Source organism: Pipistrellus hanaki, assembly GCF_964339955.1.
Source record: "Pipistrellus hanaki genome assembly, chromosome: 8".
NCBI lineage: Eukaryota > Metazoa > Chordata > Mammalia > Chiroptera > Vespertilionidae > Pipistrellus > Pipistrellus hanaki.
Genome location: NC_140510.1, coordinates 21654433 through 21674944, shown reverse-complemented (window position 1 = coordinate 21674944; position 20512 = coordinate 21654433). Strand labels below are relative to the sequence as shown.

The following is a 20512-nucleotide window of genomic DNA, read 5'->3' as shown; positions in this document are numbered from 1 at the left end:
TGTTAAATAATGAGTAACATTCAAATCATTAGGAATAGAGTAGCTGCAAAGTCTGTACTTCTTTCTGTGGCTATATATGGAACAACTCTATTATTCATTAAAAATGTATTTTTTATGCCCTGATTTCACAATATCAAAGTTATGTTTCCAAGATGAAAAAAAATTAGGAATATCTACCTATTCTGGATTCATAATTTTTTATTGACATTTAATTTCACATAGAGACCTATGGCTTGAGGGAAATGTCAAACTATCATTACACTTTGATCTCAATTGTCAGAACATAGATGAAGACAGAAATATTCCATTAATTTTACTATAGTCACATTAAAAAAAAACTTTCTTAATGAGTTTTAGAGAGGGAGGAAAGGAGAGGGAGAGATAGAAACATTTACATGAGAGAAAAACATTGATTGGCTGCCTCCTTTTTGCTCCCTACTGGGGATCAAACCCCAAACTCTAGCATGTACCTTGACTGTGAATTGAACTAGGAACCTTTTGGTGCATGGGACAATGTCCTACCAACTGAGTCACACTGGCCAGAGCTACAGACACATATCTAGATTGTTAATTTTTGTTTTAAAGCAATATACAGTGGGTTGAGCAAACATGCAGTTTGCTTTTGGTTTTCTATATTTTGTGTGTAAATAGAAAGCATTTTATATGTACATATATATTCACTATGATTTTAGATAACTTACCATATTTGTGAATGTTTGCAACAACTGTATTATAAAAACAACGGCATGCCCTTTATATTCCATTCATTTTATTTTCTTTTTCCAGAACAGTCATGCAACAGTTCATTTTTCATGTGCAAAAATGGCAGGTGCATTCCCAGTAGAGGTCTTTGTGACAATAAGGATGACTGTGGCGATGGCTCAGATGAGAAAAACTGCCATATAAACGAATGTTTGAGTAAGAAAGTCAGTGGATGTTCGCAAGATTGCCAGGACCTCCCAGTTGGTTACAAGGTTGGTATTCATCAAAAATATAAAATCACTGAATACATTAGAATTTGACTAGGCAAGAATAATAATATAAAAAAAAAGATTGATGGCACAGACAACAGTATGGTCATTGCCAGAGGGGAGGAGTTGTGGGGAGGTAAAAGAAAGCAAAGGGGGGATGAATGATGACAGAAGGAGACCTGACCTAGGGTGATAAACATATAATACAATATACAGATGATGTATTGCAGAATTGTATGCCTGAAACCAGTATTATTTTATTAACCAACTAGAGGCCCAATGCATGAAATTCATGCAAGGGTGGCCTGGGGACCTGGGGGGTGGCAGGGGCGGGGGGGTTGTCTCATCCAAGCCTGCACCTTTGCACAGTCTGGGAGCCTTCATGGGATGTCTGACTACATTTTTTTAAAAAATCACCCTGTACTTAATTGTCTTACTAACTCTTCCTTTTAAACTCCCCTCACTTTCATATTCTGTTTCTTCTTTTTATTTAACTATTTTCCTGATCCCACCCCATTTTAGCATCCTTCTCTTTCCTGCTTTGTTTCCCTCCCTCCCTTTGAACCTCCTATGGCCCCTTTCCTTCCCTCCCTCCTCCCTTCTCTCCCTTCCTTCCTCATGTGTCTCCTTCTTATTCCTCCCACCCTCCCCCAATTCACTTTTCCCTTATGAGCCTGGACCCTGCCTCCCTCCCTCCTTCCCTATCATTATCCCCCTCCCCCTTACCATGTTCACCGGTTTCTCTTTTTAACCTTCCTCCTTCCTCTCTGGGACCTGCTTCCTGCCCCGCCTGAGCACATTTTGATATTAAAGCTTCCATTCGGGGGGGTGTTAACCCCTAGCCCAGGGACCAGCCCTGGCCAGGCCTTCACTGCCTTCACTTCCCCAGCCTCCCCACTGCCATCCTCTTTCCATTCCCTGCCTAGGACACCCCAACTTCTAGTCAACTAAGTACTCTTAATGCACCACTAACCTAACCCTGTCCATTGTTCTTGGGGTCTTGCCTTCAGGGACAAAAGGAGTACCCTTCTTAGTTTCCAACTCCACCCCAGCTAAGCTGTGCTGCGCCCTGCCCAGGGAGGGTGGCCAAGGCCCGCATAGCCCAGGTGCTGCTGCCATGAAGCAGGAGTGCCTCTGCCTGGAAAGCCTCGACCATCCACCCCTCCTTCCTGGGACTCGAGGGCGCCACCCCGCCAATGACCGGTGCTGGGGGCAACCACCCTCCTCCCACGTCTGGGTAGGGTTCTTCACTCTGCATTGCCTGTGCCCCACCTACTCTGCATTCCCCCTCCAAGGTCAATACCCCCTCCCATGTGCAGCCCTGTGTTTCCTTCACTTTTTAATAAATGTGTGTTTTTCTTATTTCCTTTCAGTATTTCTGTTTTTCCTCTTGGCCTGTCTGCATGCAGGCCTGCCTTCCTCTCTCTCTCCTTTCTTATTCTCTCCTATCTTATCATATCCTACCTACCCAGGGCTTTGCAGCTGCCTGAGCAGGGGGCAGGGACACAGCCTGCTGATTGGGTGTTCCATGACAGTGTCCCGACCAATTTGCATATTACCTCTTTATTATATAGGATTTCACCCAAGTAAATTCAATTAAAAAATAATTTGGGGGTAATGAAAACTTTTTTATCCAATATAGCTATAAAATATAAAAGGCATCAAAATATTGTTAGGATTCTGGCCAATGTGGCTCCATTGTTTGAGCTTCAGCCTACACACGAAGGGATCATGGATTTGATTCCCAGTCAAGGACACATACCTGGGATGCACTTTTGACCCTGGCTCCACTTAGGGTGCATGCTGGAGGCAACCAATTAATGTGTCTCTCTCACATCAATGTTTCTCTCTCTTTCTTTCTTTCTTCCTTTCTCTCTCTCTCTCTCTCTCTACCCTTCCTTCCACTCTTTCTAAAAATCAATGGGAAAAATATCTTCGTTTTATATATATATATATATATATATATATATATATATATATATATATATATATATAATATATATCATATATATATATGATATGTGTGTGTGTGTGTGTGTGCGCACAAAATTATTTAAATGGAGAATTTCTATATGTGCAACTCATAATAATAATGTGTAATTTTGTGAAAATATACTCAGGAAGACAAGAAAATCAAAATATTTTTCAATATATGCTGAATAAAGAAAAAAATAAGAAAGAGAAGCTCGGTGTTTAGGAAGATTACTGCTATATTAATAGCTGCATTAGATATGTATGTAACTCCTAAATTCTCATTTCTTCCCTCATCCTCCTCCCCATGCATATTTGAAGTTAAATGGGCTAATCATTTATTTACCACAAAACTGGAGAATACTTTCTTTTTCATATGAGCAGGGGAAAAGAACAGAACACATGAAGTATTAGAACTGAGTGCAGGTACATTAACAAAATAAATCATGCCTGATAGCCTAATTGCTTTCTGTTAGTACCATTTTCCTGAAGAGATGTTTTACTGACAAAGTTGATGGACAGAAATAGCATTTTAAAGCATCTGCTTCATTCACATTGGTATGGAGGATGCAAACAAACAAAATATTAAAATTAAAGTTGTGTGTTCGGTAAATTGATTGTGTAAGTGCGGGAAAGTCTCTGGAGGAGCAATTCATTGGAAATAGTGTGTTTTAATGGAGCACTAGCTCCATGTGAATCACAATAGGACATGGCTCTTATAAAACACAGAGGGAGTCTAATGGCAGTTAGGGCCATTGCCGAGGTCAGATTTTGTTCTACTGAGTGTTGCACCGATCGGAACGTACCTGGGTACTGTGGACGTGTTTGCGCATGGCACTTTAAGAGGCCCCTTAACAAATTGTATGTATATAAATTTGTACTCCAGAAGCATACAGGGTCTAGAATACACAAAAATGTTTGTTTTTCCATACCTTTAAAATATCAGCATTTTTATTTCGACTTCTACAGAAATGATTTAAGTGAGAATTCTAGTTGAGATAGACACTCTATTTCATAATACAAAAATTATTTGTATACGATACTTCACAGAATTCTGTAAGTAATGTTCCTGAATGTATACACATGTGAAAACCAATGAATAAAATGAAACATCTACTGTGGGAAACAGACCAGTATAAAAATTTAAGGAGCTAAGTTTAGTATCATAAATAAGAAATTTAAGCAAAGGTTCAAGCACATATTTTACATTTACTGATAGGAAATTGAGTAAAAAGCCTACGTACAACAAAATACTTAACTATTTGGGGGGGAAATGTCAGATGATGGGTTTTTCTTTTTCAGGAAATGGGGAAAATTATCCAATAACTTATTTCTCAATACATTATTAGCTGTACATGTCAAGAAATACTCCACATTCTGCAATAAAATTAAAATTGCTGATCAAAGCAAAAATTTGACCTTATGAAATGTGAACAATTTATATGTTTGCTGTAAAGCACATACAATGTATCTATTCAAAAGAGAGTAATAACATTACTAAGGCAAGAATCTTATTTTGAAGGGAAAGGGAATTTACCATGTGAAAAATAAAAATACTTCTGAGAAAGAAGGAAGTTTTAATGTATGTATTAGGAATAAAATAATCAATGTTTGTTAAATACCACATTAAAAACTACACAAAAATATTCCTGAATGTGAGAGATAAGTTTGGGTTGCTATGTTTATTTCTTCCAGTTTTATGATTCAATATGAAAATTGACACAAAGTAGAAAAATTTGAAATCATTCTTGATGAGAGGGAAAATTAAAATGACATTGAATATATATATAGAAATTTCACTTTTATAAAAATGTATTTTTAAATGAAGGTGAATAATTTTTAAACTGTTATGAATTTCTCATCTATTGTTGAGTATGCAAGTTATTATTATTTCTTTTCATTTTGTTCATATAGGTCACGCTAGCAGAATTTCTCATAGGTGTTTATTAATTATTTAAGAGTAAAAATGTTTTTGTTATAACCAGGTTACTGGATTGGGTAGTAAATTATATTTTTAAATATTTTTATTCAATAAACAATAAAAAAACTTACTGTAAACCTTAAACATCCTAATCCCATTTGCTTATAGAAATGTGTAATACATTCAGTAGCATTTACCAATTTTACCTTCAGGAAATTAATATTCCATAAATATGTTTTTATCTAATCTGTCTATTTGATACAGTAGTTCTATAAGCCTTGACATTAGGCATTCAAAATGATTTTCAGAAATCCTGTTCAAATTGAGACACTGTTTAAGTTTTTCATACTTTTTGAGAGGAATTCAACTTACTTTATGCAACTTCTTCTCATTTGTTCTAAAGTGCCCTTGAATTTAGCATTGCCCTGTATCTGCTATGGGTCTTCTGGCTTCCTGACCACATGGTCAATTATAGGGTCTAATTTCTAGTCCTTCTCAGTGACATCTTCTTGTATCCTGTCAGTTTCTCATTTAAAAAAATATTTAGTTTTTAATTATTAGGGTAACATATAGGGTACTCCAAAAAGTACACACACTTTAATAGCTTATAGCTCCATTAATGTTTCTTTCTCTTCAGATTTAATTCTCTTGCCTTTCTACATTAAGTAGTAAGTTAAGTCTTCTTAATTACTTGGGAAAGAAGTATTGCCACAGCCTAAGGTATGAGAAGGACTTACCCAAATTGTCCTTATCATATCTTAGGCTGTGACAATACTACTTTTCAAAGTGTTGCTTTTGCTTTGATTTGCTGGCTTGCTAGTGGGTTTAGTGATTAAACACAACACAATCCTTTATTATTGCCTAGGATTGTTAGGTAAATATTGGTGAAAATTGTTAAAGAATAAAATGCAAGAACTTAAAGGGATTTAGTTCTTGTAAAAGGATGAAGAAAAAAGTTTTTATCTTTTGAGCAGCTTCAAGTGAAGTTGATGTTTTCCCTCCTAGTAATAAATACCTTCTTGTACTTAAAAAAAATTCTACCCTTTGGTTAATTGTTGTATGACTATTTAACTGTATATATATATATATGTATCTTCTATATTATCCTAAAAATATAAAAAGCTCTTCTGTTTTCTTTACCCTAAAATAAATTATCTAAATTATGAAATGTTTACTATGCCTAACCCTTAACTACTAGTTACTTTTAATAACTTAAAGTTCTTTCTTAATTCACTGTCCCACACAATACTCACAATTTTCTTTATTCAAAGACCACTAAATAGCCTTGGCAAATGTTAATATGACCATAATCACCTGGCCAATTATAGGTTCATTTTGTATAATTAGAATTTTCATATGCTTCTTGGCAGGGACTGAATAGAGGACGGAAAAGAGAGTGACCAATCATAGCATCTTATTATTTCCAGGAATTCAAAAACATATTTGGCATGACATTGTACTCAGAATTGACATGCCAGCTAGTAAATTTTGTAGACCTTCCTCAGAAGTTCATGTAGAAGATCATAGAGGTACTGAAGAAAAGATTTGATGATAAAATTTATTTAATAATGATGGAGAAACTATATTATTATTATTTTCACAGACAACAACAACATATCTGATTATGGAATCAGAACCAGTTGATAAATATTAATTGATATTTACTATGTGTTAAAAAATGACAGACCGGTTTGGCTCAGTGGATAGAGCATCACCCGCGGACTGAAAGGTCCCAGGTTTGATTCCAGTCAAGGGCATATACCTTGGTTGTGGGCACATCCCCAGTAGGGGGTGTGCAAGAAGCAGCTGATCGATGATTCTCTCTCATCGATGTTTCTATCTCTCTCTCTTCCTTTCTGTAAAAAATAATATATATATATACATATATGTATATATATATAAATTATATATATATATATATATATATATATATATATATATATATATATATATATATATGATGGACAGCCTCAACTCTCCTCCTGGCTTTATCTAGGCAACTTAACCTTTGTTCCTCTGGGTTTCTCATCAGTTAACTAAGGAAAATAATACATCATAAATTTCTGTAAGGCTCTAATAAAATAACATGTGATACTGTTAGTAATCCTCAAAGTTCCACATACGGTTTAATTCTTATGACTGTTAAAGTCTTATAAAAATAAAATATAATGAAATAGAATAGGAATGAAAGTTGACAATTCAGTTCTATCTTACTTGTCATTCTTTAGTCACATGGCTATGGTGATATCAGTTAACTTCTATAGTCTTCCCAACCTCAGATGTTCAAATAAAGATATTTTGGAGAATATTTTTAACTTTAACTTTATTTGATATTTGTAATTCTTATTGATGTTTAATCTCTGTTTGACAGAAAGATTTGCCATTACCTTTTGTTGGTTCAGTCATGCTAAAGCTGGGGTCTTCAAACTATGGCCCGCGGGCCACATGCAGCCCCCAGGGGAGTCTGATCCTGCCCGCCAGGTTTTTTGGGCAGTGAGCGCAGCCAAGGTGTTACAGTAGGAATTAGTAGTTCATATAGTCCGGCCCTCCAGCTCTCTGAGGGACCGTGATCTGGCCCCCACTTTAAAAAGTTTGAAGACCCTGTAAGGGATAGCCAATGAGAAAAGTCGGTAACAATGGTATGAATTGATGATGCCTGTTTTTAATTCTGCAGTGCAAATGCTGGCCTGGATTCCAACTGAAGGATGACGGTAAAACATGTGTAGACGTTGATGAATGCTCCTCGGGCTTCCCATGCAGCCAGCGATGCATCAATACATATGGGACCTATAAGTGCCTGTGTACAGAGGGCTATCAAATTCAACCTGATAACCCAAATGGCTGCAAATCACTTTCAGGTATCGAATTGAACTTGTCTACTGATCCAATCTCAGTTGCACATATGGATCCTGGATTTCATAGCCATTTTATTAAATTCATTCATTCTTGCTATTTCTCAGGGGGGAAAAAATCTTCCCTACTTCCCTTGATCCAGGATTTGTCATTCTGATTTTGTGTTGTTCACAAACTGCTCTGTGTCTAATAATATTGCTTTATGGTCTTATGAATTATTAAGGGTTTTTCTTTGTTTTGTTTATATTTTGAGAGTTTTCACAAGTAACAAGAACAGTCTCTAGCATTGCCTTCTGCTGAGACACAGGTTCTTAGGAGCAGGCTTGGCCTTGACCATTGAAGAGCCAATTGTGACAGTGTTCTTGCAGTTTTTCTGTCTTCCCTACACCACACACACACACACATATGCATGGTAAGGAGACCATCTAGTCAATAATAGCAACAGTAGCAATAATGACAATGATAATAAATCAGCTATGTAAGATAATTTGTGTTTTTCCAGTGATTTAGCAAAATTATTTAACTTCTCTTTGTTCCAAGTAGTATGATTGTTTATAAAGTATAAAATTCAATAAAGCATGACCAAACTTAAAAATATATTGTAATTTTAGTGGAGATTATCACATATATTAAAATGATACAAAGCAATATATAATAATGACTATTAAAATGGATAAAAATGGTATATAAGGTGTCTCTATCACCCTTACTTTGCTTTGGAGTATAATGAATCGAATAACACATGTTATTTCTTTCAAATATACATGCTGGTGACAACATTTAAAACATTAGATGTTTTCTCATCTGCCATGGTACTTGCATGAAATAATTACAGGGAATAAAAAAGTATACACAAATTTTCCAAACTAGTCAGTTTCCATTACTGTAAACTTTTCATAAAATATTGTATAAAAATTGTGGATGCTAATGATCAAATTTGGGTCTTGTTATATCATATATTCATGTTGTATTTATTTTTCATTAACAATAATAATTCAAAACAAATAATAGTTTTGACACAAAAGGTAAGTGTTCCTGAACATAAATATTTGCAAAATAGAGGCTAGATATTTTTCCAAAAATATTATGATTAATTGACATATAACATTGCATAACTTTAAGGTGTACCATGTATTGATACACGTATACTGTAAAATGATGATCACCATAGTGTTAATTAAGACCTCCATCACTTCACATTATTACCATTTATTTTTGTGGTGAGAACATTTAATAGCTACTCTCTTAGTTAACTTTACAGTATATATTACAGGATTGTTTTCTATAGTCACAATGCTGTGTGTTTGGTCTCCAGAACTTATTCATCTTCTATATGGAAGTTTATATTCTTTTATCAGTAACTCCCATTTCTCCACCAGCACCTCTATTCTACTTTTGTTTCCTTCATCTGTTTTTGTTAGCTGTTCATCCTTTGACAGACACGTAGGTTGTTTCCATATCTTCGTTCTTGTCTGTAATGTTGCAGTAACCAGGGATAGCAAATGTATATTTGGTACCTTGTTTTTATTTATTTTGGACGTATACAAAGAAGTGAGATTGCTGGGACATATGGTAGTTATATTTTTAATCTTATGCGGAAGAGCACCATATTATTTGCTACAGTTCTTGCACCCATGCACATTTCTGCAAACAATACACAAGTGTTCTCTTTTCTCCACATCCTTCCCAGCATTTGATATTTTTGGTCTTTTTGATGATATCCATTCTAACAATGTAGTTTTGATTTGCATTTTCCTAATGAGTATTGCTTGTGTGCAAATTTTTGTGTACCAATTGGCCATTTATATGTCTTCTTTGAAAAAAAATGTATTTTAATCTCCTCTGTCTCTTTTTATTGATTTTTTTTTCCAATTGAGATTTAGGAGTTCTTTATAAATGTCTTGGATATTAACCCCTTGTCAGACATAATGTGCAAATATTTTCTTTAATTCTGTAGGTTGCTTTTTATTACACCGATTGTTTCTTTTGCTGTGCAGAAGCTTTTTGGTTTGATCTAGTCCAACTTATTTATCTTGTTTGTGCTTTTTGTGTCATTTTGAAATAATTAGTACAAAGATCTACATCAAGAAGTTTATTTCCTTATAATAGTTTTATGGTTTAAAGTCATACAGTTAGGTTGTAAAGAACAGAATTGTTAAGTACTGAGTTAGAACATGACTGATCAATTTTATACTTAAATGTAGAACTATATTGACAGGAATGACAAGGCATCTTCAACTTGAGAGCTTACTCTGTTGGGTAGGGTTCTAAGTCTTACACTGTTGGGTAGGGTTCTAACCTCGACAGAAAGACTAGAATGACTAATGAGGGCACTGCCATCTCCGATGGAAGGGATTGTCCAGCATGTGCAACACATGTTATTAATCCTTGACATACTAAAATATAATATGTTATATATTATATATTTACCATAAAATAAGTGATAAAGGGAGAATAAAGTAATAATTTGGAACATAAATTAAACAGGATAAGAACTGTAACTATTGGTGCTATCCAATAAAGTTCACATTAGATTACATAAAGTGACTATCTTTTAATTGTTTTTTCTAATTTCTGCTGATATTAAATTTGCTTACCCAGAAACTAAGCATATGAATACATCTTAGAAACTAAGGTATTTAAAAAGAATTTGAACAAATTTTTTATTGAATTGATTTAGGATTGTAACAATCAAGAATATGGTCAAACTAATTTTATTTTATTTTTTTAAATATATTTTTATTGATTTTTTTTTTTACAGAGATGAAGGGAGAGTGATAGAGAGTTAGAAACATTGATGAGAGTGGAACATCAATCAGCTGCCTCCTGCACACCCCCTACCGGGGATGTGCCTACAACCAAGGTACATGCCCTTGACCAAAATTGAACCTGGGACGTTTTCAGTCTGCAGGCCGATGCTCTATCCACTGAGCCAAACCAGTTTTGACTAAAATTGATTTTAAATTATTAAGATACACAGTCAAGTAAATATACCATAAATACTTTCTGAATATATTTTATTGAAGAAACTAATTTGTTTCCAAATAAGTTCTAATGATAAAATCAATTGAAAGGTTTAGAGAATCTTCACATATATGGAGCATGGTCAGATTCTTATTATTATCTTTCCTAGTTCCTAGAACAAGTGAGATATTAAAAGATATTGGACAAACAGCAAGAAGGAAATAAAGATTATTAAAGGAATTTAAAAACACTCAAAGAAAGGTATAATTAATAGAAAAGGATTATAGATACTATACATCTGAAATTATTTAAGAGAAGTACCTAGGCAGATGAAAAAAATGTATATGTAGGCAATGATACTCAGTTTTTACTGAAGCTTTTTTGAGCACATAAGGTACTTTTTTAATCATAAAAATGAAATATTTTATTATATGGATGTTTAACTATACTATAGTTTTCTAAGATTAGGACAGCTTATCCATTTTTTTTAAGGTTTTTTTTATTTTTTTATTTTATTTTATTGATTTTTAACAGAGAGGAAGGGAGGGAGATAGAGAGCTAGAAACGTCGATGAGAGAGAAACCAGCTGCCTCTTGCACACCCCCCACTGGGGACGTGCCCGCAACCAATGTACATGCCCTTGACCGGAATCGAACCCGGGACCCTTCAGTCCGCAGACCGATGCTCTACCGCTGAGCCAAACCTGTTTCGGTACAGCTTATCCTTTTTAAAAAAAATCATCTAAAATCAGATTATAACAGCAGGTATTTCTATTAATATCAAATAAATTAGATAACTTAATATTCAAGAGAACTGAGGGAAAGAGAGGTCTAGCATTTATAATTACCTTGATTGTACTGTCTGAGTGTCTGTTGCCTTTTTATCTTATTTTCAACTGAGGTCTCAGTGTGAATTTTTTAACCATTAATCTACTGGAGGGCACTGCATTTGACTTTATATTACTCCAGAAACTAACAAGAGTAGAAAACCATGAATCCAAAAAGTAATATGTTATTTGTCTTGGTATTTAGATGAAGAACCTTTTTTAATTCTTGCTGACCATCACGAGATAAGAAAAATTAGCACCGATGGCTCCAACTACACCCTTTTAAAACAGGTATGACATTCCCATGATGATTTTATATTTTTCCTTATGGATACTTCAGGTATGCCCTAGAGCCACAGAAATATCTTGCAATTTGAATTTATGAAATGCTATTCATAAATACATGCATTTATGTATGTGAGAATACTATAAATTTTATTTTGTTTGAATTGTCCAGGGGAGCTCTGAATTTGTCACATCAAACCATTTCAAAGAAAGTAAAAGATGCAAGGTGTAATTCATGGAAGAGAGTAACTATCTCAAGAATAGCTGGAGCAGAGAAAGCATACGATTCTCTATTAAGGTTTTTTTGTGCATTACCACACTTGCCCCCCACCCAACCCCCTTGGGATTTTAAAATAAATATTTTTCATAGAATTCAAGTTTCTGTTTATAACCAGGAGATAAAACAAGATTAATGACCCCTAGCCTTTAAAATTTGTAAAAAGCAAGGGAACAGAAGTGTGATTGTCATTTAGTTAAAAGGCTATGAGGCACATGTTTTCATTCTTTACCCTCTTATCTCCCATCCTATCCCAAGACCCAAGGGAATCTGTTTTGAGATTTGAGCTCTATTGTCAAAGTATATTTACATATGCTATTTGATATGAAAAGATAAAATTTCCATTTATGACAAGATAAAATACTATGACTTGCTCTTGTCAAATTTTTTTTCCATCCCAGTCTGCAGGAAAATAGCATAAAATTAAAGGATTAAAACTGGAATGGCTACTACATAGACTAGAAGAATCACAGACAGTTATAGCATACTTTTAATTGTCAGAAGAAATAGCTTCTTGAGAATTATTTAGCTTGTATCTGTTGTGTTACAAAGATCTCATTGCCCCAAACTAGATAATAATGGCATGCATATGTGAAAGCACTGTCTAGAACAAGTGTGCCAAGAATAAGGACATTTCTTGTTCTTACAGTGTATTTATGCCAGCATTAGGCATAGGGGGGGAAAAGCCATTCATATGGTAATTTTTCTGCAACACAAAAAATACTTGCTTAAAATTATTTTTTCCCACCCAACTGATGGACTTCTTCATTACTGCTCTTATACTCATTTTGATTAATGATTTAGTCTTATTTTAATGGTAATCTCCCATTAGCAACTGTAATATTGACTCTTCATGACAGAGTTGGATTTTCCAGCTTTCCTCTAAGTCACATAAAAACGAAAGAAGGAAAAAGGAAAAAAAAAGGAAAGAAAAAAAGACTATGTACCCTGGCTAGGCTCACAAGCTGAATGGTTTCCATTCAGCCTGCTTAGCAGCTGCCACTTTAAGATGCAGCCCGTGCTTTCCAAATCCACAGCGGGCTCAAACTTACCATGTGCTTGCCACAATATTCCTGCCTAATTCACAGATGTCTGTGAGGATTAGACTCTTTCTTTGAGTTTGGAAGAGCCACCAACATTTATTAGATCACACTGCCCCTCTCCCTGATTCTGAGCCCTAAGGAGATTGAATAAAATATTTTCGTGTTTGTTTTTTTTTAAACTAAATTGAAAGCTACTTAAAATGTATGCATCAGACAAGTCTCTTTAAAAAAAAAAAAGTTTACATTGATTTATTGATTTATTTTTATTTATGTATTTGTTTTGTTTTTGTTTTCTTTGTTTTGTTTTTAGAGAGAAAGAGGAAGGGTAAGGGAGAGAGAAATTTACATACCCCAACCTGGGTGTGTGCCCTGACTGGGAATAGAACTAGGGACCTTTCAAAGCACAGGGTAATGCTCAACCAACTGAGCCACACCAGCCAGGGCCAGACAACTGCCTCTTTAATGAATATCCCTAGAAGAAAGTTCAGGGAGATATAACTTTTGAAATTGAAAAGTTTTTGCCTGGCCAAATGATCCTAACATATAAAAGAGCTACGTGCCTTCAGGATCAAATGGACAACTGGTCCGCCGCCCCTTCTCTCCTCCCCGCCCCCCCAACCCCTCCCGCCCCACTTCTCTCACCCCCACCCACAGCTGCTCTCCATGAGGGGTGGGAGGGGCAGTGGGAACTATGGAGTGGCGGTGGGAAAGTTTCACAGAGCAGTCATGGAGTCCGGGGAGCCTCACAGAGCAATGTCAGAGTGTGTGTGTGGAAGATAGTTTCAAGGAGCATCCAGCAGCTGCAGCGAGCTTCCTGGAGCCGCGGCAGGGCAGGAGGAGCCTAGCAGAGCAGTTGAGGGGATGAGAGCATCTGGGAGCATCCAGGGGTGAACTTCATATAGTGTCACAGAGCAGCAGAGGCCAGCAATGGAGGCCTGGCTAGGCCTAGGGACCCTAATCGCGAACAATTTCATGTATACTGGGCCTCTAGTTTTCTATATTATTTAACTTAATTTTTAAAATATATATATTATTGATTTTTCACAGGAAGGAAGGGAGAAGGACAGAGAGCTAGAAACATCAATGAGAGAGAAACATCGACCAGCTGCCTCCTGCACATCTTCCACCAGGGATATGCCCTCAACCAATATACATGCCCCCGACCATAATCAAACCCAGGACCCTTCAGTCCGCAGACCAACGTTCTATCCACTGAGCCAAACCAGATTAGGCTAACTTACTTTTTTTTTAATGTGTTTTTCCTTAACTAATATTCATTTGAACAACATAAAGTGTTCTCTTTAACAGAGAATTAAAGATGTTAAAAATAATATCTAAATTTATACCATACATTTGCAACACACTTTCGTGTACCTAGATTCATCCTTACAGTAATAACCCATCTAAGTAGACAGGGCAGATACTATCAGGGTGAAAGGTCAGACAAGTTGGCTTATGTCACACTGGAATCTCAGCAGAAGACAGATGGGAACAAGAACAAAGCTATAGTGGGAGGAACGGAATTAGGAGAAATGGCACTGATACAGGGAAAGCTCCTTGAGGGAAAGCTGTGGTACTGTGTAGCCTAATTTTAAGCTTATAGAAAAGGTACAGAATATTGAAAACTATCTTTCTCTTGGAGTAAATCTCTATGACCTCCCTTTACCTTCTAAATTAAGTGTGCCAGTCATTAATTCCTTGTATAATCTCTGGAAAAGGGATATGCTTATTTTCTTTTTACTATATTGTTTATTGTTTTTATGGTGTGTGTGTGTGTGTGTTTTGTGTGTGTGTGTGTGTGTGTGTATGTGTGGTGGGGAGGGTTTTCTTTTTTGCCTTTAAAGATTTATTGTTTTATTATATTTATTTATTTTTAAATTAAATTTATTGGTTAATAAAGTATATAGTTTTCAAGTGTGCAATTATATGCATTGTGTGTTCACTACCCAAAGTCACATTCCCTTCCATCACCCTATATCTGACCCCCTTTACTCCTCCTCCACCCCTTCCCTCTCATGACACCACACTGTCATCTGTATTTATGCGTTTTATTTGTTTTTCTTGTTTTTTTCATTTGTTGCTTTCAATTTTATATCCTACATATGGGTGAAATCATATGGCTTTTGACTTTTTCTTTCTGATTTATTTCATTTAGCATGATATTCTCAAAATCCATCCATGTAGTCACATGTGTTTATTTTTTAGCATGTCTTTGTTTTAGAGTGTGCTATTTTAGGAAGTCTTCTTTTTAGGATATTCTATGTATAAGCTCAACTGAACCACAAATTTACCTAATATACAATAGCATCATGAAAGACCCATAACAATTTCAATGGCACTCCTTGCTTCATTTTCCAATTTTCCAACCCTGTGGCTCAGGACATTTCTATTGATATCTCTTTTGTAGTTTTTTTTATAGCTAATATGTTATCTAAGATTGTTCTTAATGGAGCAAAATTACATTTCTCTATGCATGATTTAAGTCTATTTCATATAACCAAACCTCTTTAATGCACACTTTCAGATAACAGTTTTTTGTTTGTTTGTTTTTTTCCCCTGGTGGCATTATTTTAAACTATTGCCAATCACTCGTATCTAAGTGGGAATGAATTTCATATAGTTTTATTTTATTTTAAAATATATTTTTATTGATTTTAGAGGGGAAGGGAAGGGGAGGGAGAGATAAAAACATCAGTGATGACAGAGAGTCCTTGACCTGCCTTCTACATGACCCTTGCTGGGGATTGAGCCCATAACAGGGGCATGTGCCCTGACTGGGAACCAAACCTTAACCTCCATGTTCATAGGTTAATGTTCAACCACAGAGCCATGCTGGGTGGGCTCAGATAGCTTTCCTATGAAAATAAAAAGGGAGTGAGGAAGATGAGGAAGCTCATAAGGATTCTAAAGACCTGTGGTTTTGTAAAGTGTTTGTTAATGGGGACCATTGAGCAATGAAATAGAGACCCCCCGCCCCCCCAATTGAAGGTAAGTCTTACTTCTGGTTTTGACAACCGTCAGTTTGAATACATCATTTCTGTCAGGGACCATATTTTTACCATGACTTTGCCATAGCATTGCAGAAATACTCAAGAACTTCTAGGAAGTAGAAAACCATTTTTCTGTCTCAGAGATTGTCTACATGTACAGACTTGGGTAGAAAACAAAAGTAATTATCTCTCCATATTTAACTTAGTAAAAATAAATGAAAGACACAAACTTTGCTTTCATTATTTGGGAATGTTTTGTGTAGGTGATTAGGGAAAATGATTTACCCTAACATCTTGAATTTTATACACTGTAACAATCTCAAGAAATGTTGTAGCATACAATTATAACAACTGGTGGAAAAAAAATTTTAGCCTAATGTAGTCCAAAACAGTTATAGATGGCAAGCTATAACTTATATTCAGACAGTACATTTAGAAAATCTACTTTAATAACATGGATTGTAGAAAGGAAAATTAATCAAATAGCTTTTCCATATGTTATCCAATTCAATTCTAACAGTACCTTTTATTCCAGGAAAATTGAATAGAAAAACAAAACACAATTTCTTAAGTTAATCATTTTGATCCAAAGGGTATAAGTATTTAGCTACAGAAATGAAAGAAGCAAATAGAATTTTGATGAAACCAATTTTTATCTCTGAAGCCACTGAGACTACTCTAGTTTCTAGACATTATTTTGACCATACCTTGCATATGATTCTACAAAGAGATCAATGCACTGTTTCTGTGTGGATGACTTGTAAAGCAGTAGAACAATGACAAGTTTGGCTAGATATATATATGTCGGGATTCAGAGCTTGAACTTCTTTGTGTTTACAACTTTAATTTATTATAGTGGGTTTGCTAAATTTAGAATTAGATATTTATTATATAAATTGATTATTGTAAAAAAAAAGGAGAATAATTTTGCATGACTGATGGCAGTAGGTATATTTTTGCTAAAGCTGGAGACAAGTTTCTTTCAACCGTTTCTCTATAAAGCTCTGATTTATCCATAGCTATCTGAATTACAAGCCTATCATAGAACCTTAACACATTTACCTTATTTATCTGGTGAAAATCATTTGAATGTAAGAAATATTGTAGACTACTTTTTTGGAATGATTATTTTAAAAATATTTTATTGATTTTTACAGAGAGGAAGGGGGAGGGATAGTTAGAAACATTATCAGCTGCCTCCTGCACACCCCCTACTGGGGATGTGCCTATAACCAAAGTACATACCCTTGACCGGAATTGAACCTGGGACCCTTCAGTCTGCAGGCACACGCTCTATCCACTGAGCCAAACCAGTTAGGGATGTAATGAGTTTTGTTTGTTTGTTAGCTAACTCTCACCTGAGGATATTTTTCCCCATTGACTTTTAGAGAGAATGGAAGTGGATGGGGAGGAGAGAAGGAGGGAGAGAGGGCGGGAGGAAGGAAGAGAAATCAATGTGAGAAAGACATATTGATTGTTGCTCCTGCATGCACCCCAGCTAGGGCCTGGAATGAAACCTGCAACCTAGGTGCATGCCCTTGACCAGGAATTGAACCTGTGACCCTCAGTCCAAGTGTTGACACTCTATCCACTGAGCGACACCATTGACAACTGTAATGAATATTTTAAATCCTCTATAGAACTTGGAATATATTCAATGTATATTTTAGAACATTCATTGATTCTGCAGAGGCAACATTCTAGATATGTACACTTAAGTACATTTAGTTAAGGAGTCCTCCAGTTTTTAGCTTATGAATACATTTTTAGTGAATGTTTTGAGTCTGTGACTAGGATTTTAGTTTAGATTTTTTTTTTTAGCACTTATAGTCATTACCTTGATTAGTAACATCAATAAGAAGTACACTTGCATGTATTTATCTGGGCATAGTGAGGAATTTACAGAGGCATGTTTACTTTCTTGTGTCTCTTGTTTATGAGCAATGGCATGCAATTCTGTGTTCTTAGCTATTTCCATTTACCTTTATAATGTGAAGCTGAAGAAAACATTTTGCTCATGTTAAGCCAAATAAAAGCATCTGACTTGAACCTATGATCTTAACACTGTCACTACTAGAATACAGCCCTGCTGAGAGAAGGAAAAAAAAAATCAGTATTTGCCAAAACCTTCTCTAAATTGCTTCTGTACATAGGCAATTTAGTCTTGGAGATGGTCAGAAAGAACTAAAATCTGGAAAGTAATAATGTAACCTTCCCCTGTTTCTCAAAAGGCATTATATAAATCTAATACAGTGTCATTCTTATTATCAAATTGCAAATTTTGAGACTACATAATGAGACAATTCACATGTGGTAAATACCATCGTTCCTTCTCCAAACTAAACCAAGGCAAACAAAAGAACTTATCTTCCTGAAATGCTAATCCTTAACTATAAAACTAAACCTACTAATAAATGATTCTTAAAATAATTTAATACTGAACTACAGCTTTAGTGTGAATGTTGATATAAGCCACTTACATCAGCTATGAAGATAGAATAAGGTCTCTCAGAGCCTTACCAAATGTCTGCTGTATCAAATTATTTTTTTGATCCATAAGAATTTCTATATTAATAAACTATTCCAGCATTAAAATGAGTTAGCAGAATTGAAATTCTGATCTAAGTTTTATTGGCTACTAAAGGAAGTAAATCTACAAGCCCTAACAATAGACCTGAATTAAACGAATCCCTAGGCAATCATTTGAACAATCTCACATCTCAGAAGACTCCCAGGTGCTGGTGCACAGTGCTCAACATCAGTCAGACAGCAGAACTACTAAACCTAAGGTCTGAGGCATCTAAAACCCATCGGCTGAATTCCTATCTAGTTTTGTTCCCTGCTAACTACTGCATACCCAGGAGTCCAAAGTGAGGTTTTTCCTCACCACAAGGGACAAAGGATATTGACTCTCCACTTCCTCTTTGGTCAAATACTCGCATAAGGTTATGACTTTAAATCCTGATATGGCATGTGTTGCCTAAGGAACCACTGGAAGCATTAAAGAGGGAAGGGGGTGTGTATTTATCCAGAGACAAAATATTTTGTAAATAATAAAATTTCTAAATTGTGTTTCTGATTTTAATCAAATGGCTATCCAGGGATCATCATAAATCATGATCTTTAGTTATTCCCATTTAGATCTGGGCTCTTTTCTAGTTATTCTACAGAACAGATGATAATAATGACATCAAATGTATCTATACTAATAAAGAGCTAATATGCTAATGGCCAGGACTCCATTATGGGTAATGACCAGGTCATTAGCATATTAGCTGGGGTGTTGCTCTGGAGTTGGGATGGAAGTGGGGAGGCGCCTGGAGGAGTTGGGACCATCCCATACCAGGGAGGTCAGGAGTGAGAGTCCATAGCGCCCCCCTCACCAGTCCTTAGCCACCCACAGCTCGCACTCTGAGTGCCCCATGGCCTGCCTGCCAGGGGAAGGAGCACAGTGCAGCAGGCAGGAGGCATCCATGCTCTCCTCTGGCACCATGACAGGATTGAACCACCGTATTGCTCCAGAGACAGGGCAGAAGTGGGGTAGTGACCAGAGAAGGTGGGACCAGCCCAAGGCAACTCAAGGGACTAAGGGTGGGGCTTGAAGTGGCCAGAGAAGGCCAGGGGATTTGGAGGCTGGGCCAGGCAGGCTGGAGCTCTGCGTGGACAGGTTTGGGTGTCAAGGCAGAGCTGCAGGTGGGTGGGTGGCATTGGGCTCCTAATATTAAGTATTAACCTATAGTGAGAGTATTTCACATTATCTCTCTAAAAGCAAGTTATTGCCCTCCTCCCTCCCCCTTTACTGCTATTTGCTTATACCATTATCTATAAAAATTCTGAAATTGTTGTGGTCTGCTTACAAAATATTTTCAAATAATTCATGCAACCTCTTAAGTGTATAATGCAGGGGAAATGTAAACATATGATGCTTTTAAAAAGATTTGATCACAAATGTCACTCATTGTAATAGCTATAAGTATTTAAAAGGAGATAGAGACTGGTATAAACTCCTAAAACATTTAAAAATAATTTCTACTTAACTATTTCTTTTTTTATTTTTTAGGGATTAAACAATGTTATTGCTGTAGATTTTGATTACAGAGAAGAATTCATCTATTGGATTGATTCCAGCCGACCCAATGGCAGCCGTATAAATAGAATGTGTTTAAATGGAAGTGATATTAAGGTACCTAAACATTACAACAATGGGATTATTGGATATTTTATTAGCGTGGTTGAATTAAACAGAAAATGTTATTTGAAGGTAATGGTACAACTCATAGAATATATTAGATTGATGTGCATTTCACATTTTATAATGTAAATTAATACATAGTTTAAATGTGAAATATAATTCTTTTGTTATTATATTTCATTATAATGCTATTACTTGAAATAAGGTGAAAATCAAATT

At 35.6% G+C, this 20512-nt stretch overlaps 1 protein-coding gene across 1 annotated transcript in view; it reads left to right on the top strand.

Annotated features, from left to right (window-relative positions):
- LRP1B (LDL receptor related protein 1B) overlaps positions 1-20512 on the top strand; it is a 1553318-nt gene that overhangs the window by 1317605 nt on the left and 215201 nt on the right. The window contains exons 55-58 of the mRNA XM_084892846.1: positions 787-974; positions 7538-7721; positions 11712-11797; positions 20162-20284. Coding sequence (XP_084748972.1) covers positions 787-974; positions 7538-7721; positions 11712-11797; positions 20162-20284 — 581 coding nt within the window. The remainder of the gene's footprint in view (positions 1-786; positions 975-7537; positions 7722-11711; positions 11798-20161; positions 20285-20512) is intronic.